At 37.6% G+C, this 12,664-nt stretch overlaps 1 protein-coding gene across 1 annotated transcript in view; it reads right to left on the bottom strand.

Moving 5' to 3' along the window:
* The window catches only part of Fam227b (family with sequence similarity 227 member B), a 176,970-nt gene that overhangs the window by 121,650 nt on the left and 42,656 nt on the right, over window positions 1–12,664 (bottom strand). The window contains exons 8-9 of the mRNA XM_055619228.1: window positions 8,621–8,722; window positions 4,251–4,377 (exon numbers count right to left, since the gene is read on the bottom strand). Coding sequence (XP_055475203.1) covers window positions 4,251–4,377; window positions 8,621–8,722 — 229 coding nt within the window. The remainder of the gene's footprint in view (window positions 1–4,250; window positions 4,378–8,620; window positions 8,723–12,664) is intronic.

The raw sequence follows: 12,664 nt of genomic DNA, 5'->3' as shown, positions 1-12,664 counted from the left end.
TGGGGCATAGAAGTTCAGGATTGTGATGTCTTCCTAGTGGAATTTTCCCTTGATGAGTATGAAGTCTCCTTCCCCATTTCTTTTTATTAATTTTGGTTGAAAGTCTATTTTATCAGATATTAGAATGGCTACTCCTGCTTGCTTCTTGGGTCCATTTACTTGGAAAGCCATCTTCCAACCCTTTATCCTCAGGTAATGTCTATCTTTGTGACTTAGGTGTGTTTCCTGTATGCGACAGATTGCTGGGTTTTGTTTACTCATCCATTCTGTTAGTCTGTGTCTTTTTATTAGAGAATTGAGTCCATTGATGTTGAGAGAGATTAATGATCAGTGGCTGTTAGATCCTTTGATTCTGATGTTGGCTGTGGTCATACGGTTGTGTGCTTGGTTGCTTTTTGTTTTACTGTAGTGAGGTTAGTTATTTCCTGTGTTTTCTTGAAAGTAGCTAGTTTTCTTGGGTTGTATTTTCCATTCTAGTGTCTTCTGTAAGGCTGGATTTGTTTGTAGGTATTGTTGAAATTGGTTTTTGTCATTGAATATCTTGTTTTCTCTGTCTATGAGGATTGAGAGTTTTGCTGGGTATAGTAACCTGGGCTGACATCTGTGTTCTCTTAGGGTCTGCATGATATCCATCCAGGCCTTTCTGGCTCTCATAGTCTCTGTTGAAAAGTCAGGTGTGATTCTAATGGGTTTGCCATTATATGTTACTTGGCCTTTTTCCCTTGCAGCTTTTAGTATTTTTTCTTTGTTCTGTATACTTACTGTTTTGATTATTATGTGGTGGGAGGATTTTCTTTTCTGGTCTAATTTATTGGGTGTTCTGTAGGCCTCTTGTGTTCTTATTGGCCTCTCTATGTTGGGGAAATTTTCAACTATGATTTAGTTGAAAATATTTTCCTGCCCCTGGAAACGTGAATCTTCTTTTTCCTCTATTCCTATTATTCTTAGGTTTTGTCATTTCATGTTGTCTTGGATTTCTTGGATGGTTTATTTCAGGGATTTTTTTTAGAATTATTATTTTCTTTGATGGATACATCAATTTCTTCCACTGTATCCTCCATACCTGATATTCTTTTTTCCATATCTTGTAGTCTGTTGGTTATGCTTACCTCTGTATTTCCTGTTTTCTTTCCTAAGTTCTTTCTCTCTATGATTTCCTCCATTTGTGTTTTCTTTTCTTTTTTCAATTATATCTTCAGATCTTGCACAGTTTTGTTGATTACCTTCATCTGTTTGACTGTATTTTTCTTCAGTTCCTTCACCTATTTGTTTCAACATTGCTCTGTTTCTTTTATTTCTTTCAGTGATTTAATTATTTCCTCTCTGAAGGCCACAAACTGTTTGACTGCATCTTCCTTTATTTCTTTATGGAAGGCCATACTCTTTTTGACTTTATCTTCCTGTATTTCTTTACAGATGGCCACAGTCTGTTTGTCTTTGTCTTCCTCTATTTCTTTACGAATGGCCTTAATCTTTTGACTTTATTATCTTCTATTTCTTTACAGATGGCCATAATCTGTTTGACTTCATATTCCTCTAAGTCTTCATGCATTTAGTTGTTTCCTCCATTAACCTATTTATAAGCATAGATGTAAGGTCATCTTCTTGAATTTCACTTATGTTAGGGTATCCAGAGCTTCTTGCCCCTGGATAACTGGGTTCTGGAGATGCCATATTGCTTTGCTTTTTGTTGGTTGTGCTTTTATGGTAGCCTCTACCCATCTGGCTATCTCAGGTGTTGTCTGTTAATTTCTGGTGCCTGCTGGAATCCTAGAGTGGGGAGAATCTCCCTGACAGGGTTCTGAAGGAGGCCTTCTCAGCTTTTTGGGTATGGTCAACTGAATAGTGGTGCTTCTCAGGAATTGTCACAGTTCTCCTCAGGTGTATGGACCTGTGGTAATTGTGGTGTTCAGGAAGGCTCTCCTCTCATCAGGAGAAGTCCTACAGACAGCTACCCTGCTGCTGGATTTCTTGCTTTGAATTTAATGAGCTGGTGCTGCTGCTCTTATGCTGTGTTTGCTGGGCAAAGCCCGCTTGAAGAACCAGGGAGCCCCACGGTTGCATCAGTTTAGCTATGGGTAACTGGTCGCACCTTGGAGCAGTATCTGAGGACTGTTCCAGTGGCTCTCAGTCTTCTGTAGGTCCAAGGTTGGAGCTGTGTGCCCCAGTACCCTAGCCATAATCAATGGCAGGTGAGCATGGCACTCATGCATGCAGTAGAAGGCCAGAGCCTAGAGCCTGTCAGAATCCAGAAACTTTTTTGGAGCTGGTTTCCTGAAATTGGACCTGATGTTTCCCCCACTGTGGGGTTTCCTTCCAACAGGGACACCCAGACTGTGCTGTTTTGGTGTCCACAGCCGTCTGGGACTGTGAGTAGCAGGCGTGTGGCTCTGCCTTGCTGGTGACTGGATGACTGGGTGCCTGGGTGCCTGGGCACCTGCAGGAACTCAGGAGCTTTTCCAGAGAACTTTTTGCTGTGGGGGAGGGTTGTCGGCTGAGTGCTCTGAGGTCAGACCTGCTCACTGTGTGGTTTCCACCCGACAGAGAAACTCTCAGTCTCTGGTGCCCTGGGGCCCTCAGTTCTGTCTGGGATGGTGAGTTGGGCCCACAGGCAGGACACTGTGCTGGCAGCTGTGCACCTTACTCTGGGCTTGTGACTGGGCACCGCCAGACCCTGGGTCCTTTTCCAGGGACTGTCTGGGTGACTGAGGTTGGCACTGATTGCTTTCTGCACCGCAGGGTTTTCTCTCAACTGGAAATCCCTGTCTCTAGTGTTGTGGGGTCCACAGTTCAGTCTGGGATGATGATCAGAGCATGCTGTCATGTGGGTCTAGGCTGGTTACTGAGCACCTGACAGGAATGGGGAACTCTTCTGCAGTTTAGCTGGGTGACCTGAAGCCAATTGATTGAATCCCACACCATGGGGTTTCCTCTCACCTGGGAAACATGATCGCTGGTGTTTTAGGACCCAGAGTTCCATCTGCTGGTCACTGTCCAGACCCTGCTGTGCTGCTGGTCAGAAAGAGTGTTCTCCTGGTGCTGCCATCTTGGATCCACCCCCCACAACAATATTTCTTTAGAAATGGCAGCTTAGTGCAAGTCCCTATGGAATGCAACATGTACCTCAGTGGCAAAAGTCACTAATGTACCTGTGCATGAGGCTGTGTTGGTGAGTACTAAGGGAGTGTCTAGGAGAGCCTGGCAATGTATTACTGCTATTGAGGTGCTTGGCATCAGAAAATGCTATAGTCCATTGCATATCAGGACACTGGGGACCAGAGAAGTATCTACCACCCTGATGGCTTCCACCTTCCCCATTGATTCTTAGCACTCTATATGTTTTACATATGCTGACCTCTTCATGGTTGCTGCTGCTGCTTCCTCCTCCTCTTCTCTCTCTCTCTCTCTCTCTCTCTCTCTTCCTTCCTTCCTTCCTTCCTTCCTTCCTTCCTTCCTTCCTTCCTCCTCCTTTCTTCTTTTTCTCTACTCTTTTACTTCATGTTCTAATGGGACTCTTGAATCTTCCCTCAGGTTACTTTTGATTATGACTAAATAATTGAGCTGTTTTGCATCGTTAGATGACAGTGGTATTTTCTTCCCTACAACCTTACATCATTTTTCCCTCCATCTTCTCATAACAGCATTCATACTATTGGTTTACTGGTCACCTACACGACTGCACAAATGTTAAATGTTAATTCCTTCTTTAAAAGACCTATTTCCAAATATAGTCACATTAAAATGTGTTATGGCTTAGGATTCCAATAGTCAAATTTGGATGGAGACACAATTTTGTCAATAATGGATATGTAATAAAAATTTATGCTCTTTGTAGCAGCTTAAAAACACACACACACACACATCAGTTCTGAAGAAATTCCATCCTTTATAATAATTCCACCTCTTAAAAATTATTTGGTTTGCCAGGCATGATGGTGCACACCTTTGATCCCATTGGCTGACCTCTGAGTTCTAGGTCAGCCTGGTTTACATATTGAGTTCCAGGACTGCCAGGGCTATGTAAAGAGAGCCTATATCCAACAAAACAAAACAAAACAAAACAAAAATATTTTGGCTTGTAGTGTTAGTAAACAAACAATTTTTATAATAAAAATTTCACTGGCCATTTAAAAACAGATATTGCTATGGCATGTTTTATATGTCATTATTGTTTTGGTTGGAGCAAAATACTGCAATCTAAAAAAAAAATGTACAGCCAAATAACCAGTACTTAAATGATATATGCATACCTGACAACCAAAGGTAAATAGTATTTCCTAGATCTTCTTTAAAGTCATCATTGAAGAGGCCACTGGATTCTGGAAATGATTCCTGGAATGCTGCACAGATGGCTTGCGCCAAACAATCAGGATACAGCTGCCCAAATGGAGCCATGTTAGGTGACGTCACACTTTATGTATGATAAATAATAACAATATAAAAAAGATTGTCTTGTGTAATATATGTGTCCCTTTTCTTCTTTTAGCTTTCATTTAAGCATTTTATTGCTTGTTTTCTGTAACTCTAATTGAGGAATATGAGCAAAACACAGTTAAAAACGAATCTACCTGGTAGCACTTTACAAACATTCCTGAATAAAGAATAATATTAACAAAACAGAGTTTGACTAGCTCTTTCTTTTTTAATGTAAATTTCAAAAATTTTTCTAGAATTTCACCAGAGTACTGCATGCATAGTCTCCATCCCTGTTCCTCTCCTCCAATTCCTTTTTTGTCCGTCCTGCTTCCTCTCGTGTGTGTGTGTGTGTGTGTGTGTGTGTGTGTGTATGTGTATTACCTATTGAGTCTGTTTAGTACTGTTCATCTCTATGTGTGCTCAGGACTAACTACTTGGGATTGGAAAACCTATCAGGGGACTCATCCTTAGCTAGGGGTAAAGCCTTATCCAAATGTCTGTGTCCACACTGGTATGTGTCCTTGTATTCTTCATGTGCAGGCCATGTTTAGGAAACCGTGTCATCCCCGCCCCCTGTCGTGTCTAGAGGACGCTGGCTCGCAGCAGCAGACGCCCTGCTATTCTGGCTCCTGTAACCCTAGGGCAGGGCTGCACATGTACCACGTGATCACCAACTCTCTGCTTTTAATCAGCTTATATCTCTGTAATAGTCTCTGCTACAAAAAGAAACTAATTTGATGAGTAGTGATAGCTACATTTAGCTTTGGTATAAGGTACATTTTGAATACAATTAGAAATATTGATTTAGGAAGATGGCAGTAGTAGGTTCAGATCCATTACCACTTCACCCGTGAGTAATTGGCTTGACTAGCTGTTGATTTCATTTAATCTCACTATGTTTATCTTCTAGAAAATGATCTAGATGGTGAGGATAATGTAAAGCATATTTTAAAATATTTATTACTTATTCACTTAAGCTTATATGTTATAATCAGTATTAAGACTACAATTGGATATCACCAAAATTACAACTACCAAGTTTCTGTTGCTATTGTGAGGCCTCCATTTTCCTCTAGTCTCAACCCTAGCAACACGCAGTTCTTGTGTTCTGGAAGAATTCAGAAGAGATGTAGTAAACCAGTCAACAGTTTAATTGGAGCAAACGAGGAACCAGGCTGCACTCTTGAGTGAAAGAACAGGCTGTGCTGAACGCAGCAGTTCCCCCTGGTCCTAGTAGGCACAGAATATGTGCCTATTATTCCCTATTATATCTCCCTATTATTCCTCTACTTGTGCCCGCTTTAGGATAGGGACTTCTAGGGAAGGGCTAAGCTTTGCTTAGAAGCCCATTTTATACAGAATTAAGATTAAGTCTTTATTAAGTGTATGTACAATATTCAAGAATATTTCGCTAGTGAGATGGGTTAGTAGGTAAGCCTGACAACCTGAATTTGATCCTTGGCACCCATGCTACACGGGGAAAACTGATTTATGAAAGATACCCTCTCACCTCTACATGTGCCACACATATTCACGCTCTCACATGCACATGTGGAAACAAGGCAGTAATAATAATTTTTTTAAAGATGCAAGAACATTATAGAGGCTTAGGCACCTGTCATGTTGCAAAGTTCCTTAGGAGGAAGGGTTACAACAATCTACACGTGCTTCCATCAAGTGGAAGTCTCTGGCTGACTTGATCTGACCTAGCTGGCATGGTGCACTATTAGCTTTTGTGTCTTTTACCTGCAGCTGGGATCTTGGGCTGGCTTAGCCAAAGAGACTACCACTTTGTAGATCTTGTCAACCAACACTGTTCCTGCTACATCGTATTGCAGATGGTCCACTGGCCAGCTCCTCTCAAACTATGCTCCTTCTTAACAGCCCATCTTTCAGATTCTCTAGCCACTACATTTCTCTTGTGGAGTAAACATCAAGAGAGAGCAGAGTTTTATACTAAAGACATATATCACTGTAGTGGTACTCTGAGTTTGGATAACTACTGGCCCCATTTGATTAAAGTTTAGCATTAAAGGAGTCCTTAGTGGTCGCTGTAGTGTACCAACTAATGAGCCAAAAGATGCACATGTTCTAATCCTTAGTACCTGTAAATGTCAGTTAGAATGAAGCTCAACTTACTGGGAAGATTAGAGCATTCTAGGTTATCTTGTGGGTTTTAACTGTAATCACAGTATCATTAAGAGGGAAGCTGAGAAGAGTGACCACAGAAGCGGAGAAGGCAATGTGACAGTAGAAGTGAGAGTGCAGCGATGGTCAAAGGAAGATGACACCAGAAACAAAAAGAAATAGAGGATGAATCCCCTGGGGTTTCTAAAGAAAGCAGCTTTGACGATACTTTAATTTTAGACTCATTCTATTATTGGATTGCTGGTTTCTATAAAAAATTAATTTCTACTGCTTTCAACAACTAGGTTTATTATAGGAAGATTTGATTGGACTCACTAGCAATTTAATATGACATGACTTATTAACATTTAAAAGCTTAGGCTTATTGGTGATAGACTCTCAGCATCTAAATTACCCCAATTATTCTAGCCCATAACCAGTCACATGGTTAATTCTTTACCTCTTTGCTCAGCCCTGATACATCTGTTCCTTCCTATGTCATGCTGGTGAATCTCCCTCATCTGCCTTATTCTTCTAGACACCTGCTCTCCATGAGGAAGTTCCACCTTCCCTTTCCTGCTCAGCCATTGGCCATTAGCACTTTATTTCAGCCAACAGGCTAGTGAGAAGGAAGAACGTTTACAGACTATGAGGCCAGTGATGGGCAATAAGAATAACTACCAGGATCAGCTAGTACTCAGCTCTCCACTGGTACAGAGACAACCTTCACACATGTACCCAAACAGTTTACTGTAATTTGTAGTTGCTCATAAGAAACTAATATGGTTATTTTAAAGAAATAGTGCCCAAATTTTCTTTTGCACATGGTAGGAAGGTGGATGTGTGAGGAAAAGTATTCTGTAACATATTGGTGTATCTAATTTTATTTAGTGAGCTATGAATATCATCCTTACCCAAATAGGTCACATATTATCAGTGGCCCATAAGTTTTATTAATAGTTAAAGCTAAAATGTTAAACAGATTGAATAGATTGAGTAAGAGGGAATTCTGAAGTCCTTGTGTGTGTGTGTGTGTGTGTGTGTGTGTGTGTGTGTGTGTGTGTGTGGTGATTACAAAAAGATGGTTTTAGTTTCATTTCCTGTTTCTGTGATAAAATGCTCTGACAAAAGCAATTTAAATGAGAATAAGCTTATTCTGGCTCAGAGTTCCAGGGTGCAGTCTATCACAGCAGAAAAGTTATGGCACTGAGGGAACTGGTCAGCCATCCACAGTCAGGAAGCAGGACATGAATGCTGGTGTTCAGCTTGTTTTCTCCATTCTATAGACTCCAGAATAGCAGCCAATGGGATGGTATTCCCCTAGGGGACAAGGCTTTCAAACTCAATTCCCAGTCCACTGTAGTTTTCTTTTTACCACACTTTAGGAAAGTGTAAGCTAAACCAAGAGTGAATGTAAATATTTGATGAATTCTTAAATTTGTAGTTATTTATATTTTCATTAAGGATATTTCATGTTCTGTCCAACAATGTGAAAATATTTATAAATTCCAAAATGCTTATATACTTATAATTTACAGATTGCTAAAGCAATAAGATACTTGAATATTAGTTGTGTTTTGAAATGATAGGTATTAACATTTAAAATACTCAAAGAGTTCCCTACATCTTTCCCATTTTACCAAAACAACATTATTTTGATGAACCTTACTTATTAATTAATATAACAGAAAATGAAAACAAATATTTAGTTCATAGCTTCTTCATTAATTATAATATAAACTAGTCAGTTTCTCTTAAATGGATTAAAAGATTTATAATAAAGTAAAAGAAAAATGATATTTTTATAGATAAATAGAACAAAACCAAGAATATATGTAGAAGCCACCAGTTTCCAAAGTGACAATAGAGCTACAGTGGTTCTAAGACTATGAGTCAAGAGAACATAGTATTCTGGGTAATGGCCATGGTGATAAAACAACTGAAAATATTTTCATTATTTGTATCAGACAGTTTTTGGTTGAAAGGTAATAAAAATATGCTCATATATAATTAAACAAAATATAGTTTTCATACAGAACGAAGATAATTATTGTATCTGTTAAGTTTTTACATTTACCTGAAAGAATGCATCCTTTCTCTTTATAGGTATTCTCAGGAAAAGTGTTACATAATTTTCTGAGATTCTATCAAATAAGCAATCTTGATCTCTTCTGTCAGGCTTAAAGAAGACACATGCATGAAATTAGAGTCAATTACAATTTATATTAGAAAGTTATATGTATAATATTATGTGATGTAACCTAGTCTGTATATAATATATAAGAATATAGTCTATTTCTAAAGGATCGTTCAACTACTATGATGGAAGGGCCATTTGTTTTGAATGGCAGCTCTTTCATTTATTAGTTGTACCACATGGACAAGATTATATCCTAATTTCCAAGATGACAATCATATATATGTCATATCTTTTAAAAGTAGTAAAATTATAGTAGGGAAAAGAGCACATTTTACATAATTTTATATTTCAAACACTGGGCACAGTGTTTAGAACACAGAAAGCATGTAAACATTGGCAGAATGAACGAAGATTCTTGGACAGTTTCTCATATGAGAGACAATCAACAACTCAGCTGCTTTGCATCACAATGCAGGCTCTTTCCTTATCAGTAATCAGAGTAAAATTAAAGTGATTTAATAACAGTAACATCATAGTAAAATACCAATATAACAGCCTAGCTTCCTGCTCTATTAAATAATAAACAAAATAAATAGAATCTAAATTCACTGTAAAAGGAAGTTGAGTTAGAGTGTTGAAGCTCACAACACGAGCTGTAAAAGCACAAATGTAAAGTGTAAAGAGAAAAACTGTCAAATTTAGTGGTAATAGGAAACAAACAAACAGGGATTTATAGATAGGATTTTAATTTATAGATAGACTAGATAGGATTTTAATCCTAAAATGAATTTACAGATCATAATTTCCAGATCAGAATTTCATAAGATTCCATTTATTAATTGTTGATTTTAGTGCCTGAGCTGTTGGTGCTCCGTTCAGGAAGTTGTCCCCTGTGCCAATGAGTTCAAGGCTATCCCCTACTTTCTCTTCTAATAGATTTAGTGTATCAGGTTTTATGTTGAAGTCTTTAATCCACTTGGACTTAAGATTTTTGCAAGGTCATAAAAATGTATTCATTTGCATTTTTCTATATGCAGACACCAGTTTAGATCAGAACCATTTGTTGAAGAAGCTTTCTCTTTTGCATTTTTTTTTTTTTTTTTTTTTTTTTGGTTTTGGCTTCTTTGTAAAAAATCCGGTGTGTGGGTTATTTCTGGGTCTTCAATTTGATTCCATTGAACAATCTGTCTGTGTTAATGCCATACCATGTGGTTTTGATTACTATTGATCTGTAGTACAGCCTGAAATCAGGGATGTTGGTTGATATCTTCAGAAGTTCTTTTATTGTACAGAATTGCTTTAGCTATTCTGGGTCTTTCTTTTCTATATGAAGTCGAAGGTTGCAATTTCAAGGTCTATAAAGAATTGTGTTGGAATTTTGATGGGAATTGCATTTAATCTGTAGATTGCTTTTGGAAAGATGGCAGTTTTTAATATGTTAATCCTACTAATTCATGAGCATGGGAGATATTTCCATCTTCTGATATCTTCTTCCATTTCTTGTCATACAGGTCTTTCACTTAAGAGTTACACCAAGATATGTTATGGGTTTTTGTGGCTATTGTGAAGGGTGTTGTTTCCTTAATTTCTTTCTCAGCCCATTTGTCTTTTGAATACAGGAGGGCTACTGATTTTCTTTGAGTTGATTTTGTATCCAGCCACTGTGCTGGAGTTGTTCATCAGCTGTAGAAATTCTCAGGTAGAATGTTGGGAGTCACTTATGTATCATCTGTGAATAGCAATACTTTGACTTCTTCCTTCCCAATTTGTATCCTTTTGATCTCTTTTAGTTGTCTTATTGCTCTAGCTAGAACTTGAAGTACTATATTGAATAGATACAGATAGAATGGGCAGACTTGTCTTCTTGATTTTAGTGGAATTGATTTCAGTTTCTCTCTGCTTAATTTGATGTTGGCTATTGACTTGCTGTATATTTTTTTTATTACATTTAGATATGCGTCTTGTATTCCTGATCTGTCCAAGACTTTGAACATGAGGGGATGTTGGATTTTTTTTCAAAAGCTTTTTCAGCATCTATTGAGATAATCATATTTTTTTTTTCTTTCAGTTTGTTTATATGGTGGATTACATTGTTGGATTTTGGTTGTTGAACCATCTCTGTATCTCTGGGATGAAGCCTACTTGATCATGGTGGAAGATGTTTTTAGTGTATTCTTGGATTTGGTTTGGGAGTATTTTATTTATTTATTATATATTTATTTATATGGGCTTTTGAAGTAAGGTCTAATGATTCTTTGGCTTTCCTCAGTGTCTGTTATGTCCTCCTTTTCATTTCTAATCTTGTTAATTTGGATGCTGTCTGTCTGTCTTTTAGTTAGTTTGGCTAAGCATTTCTCTATCTTGTTGATTTTCTCAAAGAACCAGCTCTTGGTTTTGTTGATTCTTTGTATTGTACTCTTTGTTTCTAATTTATTGATTTCATCCCTGAGTTTGATTATTTCCTGCCATTTACTCCTCTTGGGTGTTTTTGCTTATTTTTGTTCTAGAGCTTTTAGATGTGCTCTTAAATTGCTAGTATGAGATCTCTCCAATTTCTTTATGAAGGCACTTATTGCTATGAACTTCCCTTTTAGCATGGCTTTTATTGTGTCCCATAAGTTTGGATATGTTGTGCCTTCATTTTCATTGAATTCTAGAATGTGTTTAATTTCTTTATTTCCTCCCTGACTCAGTGGTCAATGAGTAGAATTGTTTAGTTTCCATGAGTGTGTAGACTTTCTGTTGATTCTGTTGTTGAACTCCAGCTTTAACCCATGGTGGTCTGATATAATACAAAGTGTTATTTCAATTTTCTTGTATCTGTTGAGACTTGCTTTGTGACTGAGTATGTGGTCAATTTTGGAGAAGGTTCTGTGAGGTGCTGAGAAGAAGGCATATTCTTTTATGTTTGGATAAAATATTCAAAGGATAGAAGAGCACATAAACCCGTTTCCAACGAAAGGACAGAGAGCACATGAACCCATTTGCAATGAAAAGACAGAAGAGCACATAAACCCGTTTCCAACAAAAGGAGAGAAGGACATGTTTAACTAAAAGATAAATCAATATTAAATATTAAAAAGCATCGACAACCAATGACTATTAATTCCTGTTACTTTGATGTTGGTGGTAGTATGTGTATATTTGTATGTGATTTCCTTCTATTGTTTTTGCTGGTATAGAATGATTTATTTCCTGTGTTTTCTTGTTGTAGTTATCTTCCTTGCAATGGAGTTTTACTTCTAGTATTTTCTGTAGGGCTGGATTTGTGGAAAGATGCTGTTTAAATTTGTTTTTTTTTTTTTTCTCATTTTGGAATCTTCTTTTCTCCATTAATAGCGACTGAGATTTTTTGCTGGATATAGTAACCTAGGTTGGTATCTGTGTTCTCTTAGAGGCTGTAAGACATACGTTCAGGTCCTTTTAGCTTTTAAAGTGTCTGTTGAAAAGTCAGGAATAATTATGATAGGTCTGCCATTGTAAGTTACTTGACCTTTTTCCCTTGAAGCTTTTAATATTCTTTATTTGTTCTGTAGATTTAATGTTTTGATTATTATGCGGTGGGAGGATTTTCTTTTCTGTTCCAATCTAATTGGTGTTCTGTTATGTTTCTTGTATATTTTATAGTCATCTCTCTCTGTAGGTTTGGAAATGTTTCTTATATGGTTTTGTTGAAAATATTTTCTGGTCCTAGGAGCTGAGATTTTTTGCCTTCTTTTATACCTGTTATTCATAGATTAGGTCTTTCAGAGTATACCTGATTTCTTGGATGTTTTGTGTCAGGAATGTTCTAGCTGTAACATTTTCTTTGTCTAATGTATCACTTTTTTTTGTACCATCTAAACCCTGAGATTCTCTTTCCCCTCTCTTGGGTTCTGTTGGTCATGCTTATGTCTGTTGATCCTGTTCTCTTCCCTAGGTTTTCCATCTCCAGGTTTCCCTCGGATTGAGTTTTCTTTATTGCTTCTACTTCCATTTCCA

The sequence above is a fragment of the Psammomys obesus genome, unplaced genomic scaffold (assembly GCF_907164565.1).
Source record: "Psammomys obesus unplaced genomic scaffold, mPsaObe1.curated_primary_1811, whole genome shotgun sequence".
NCBI classification, from domain to species: domain Eukaryota; kingdom Metazoa; phylum Chordata; class Mammalia; order Rodentia; family Muridae; genus Psammomys; species Psammomys obesus.
This window is presented reverse-complemented; position numbering and strand designations above follow the sequence as displayed.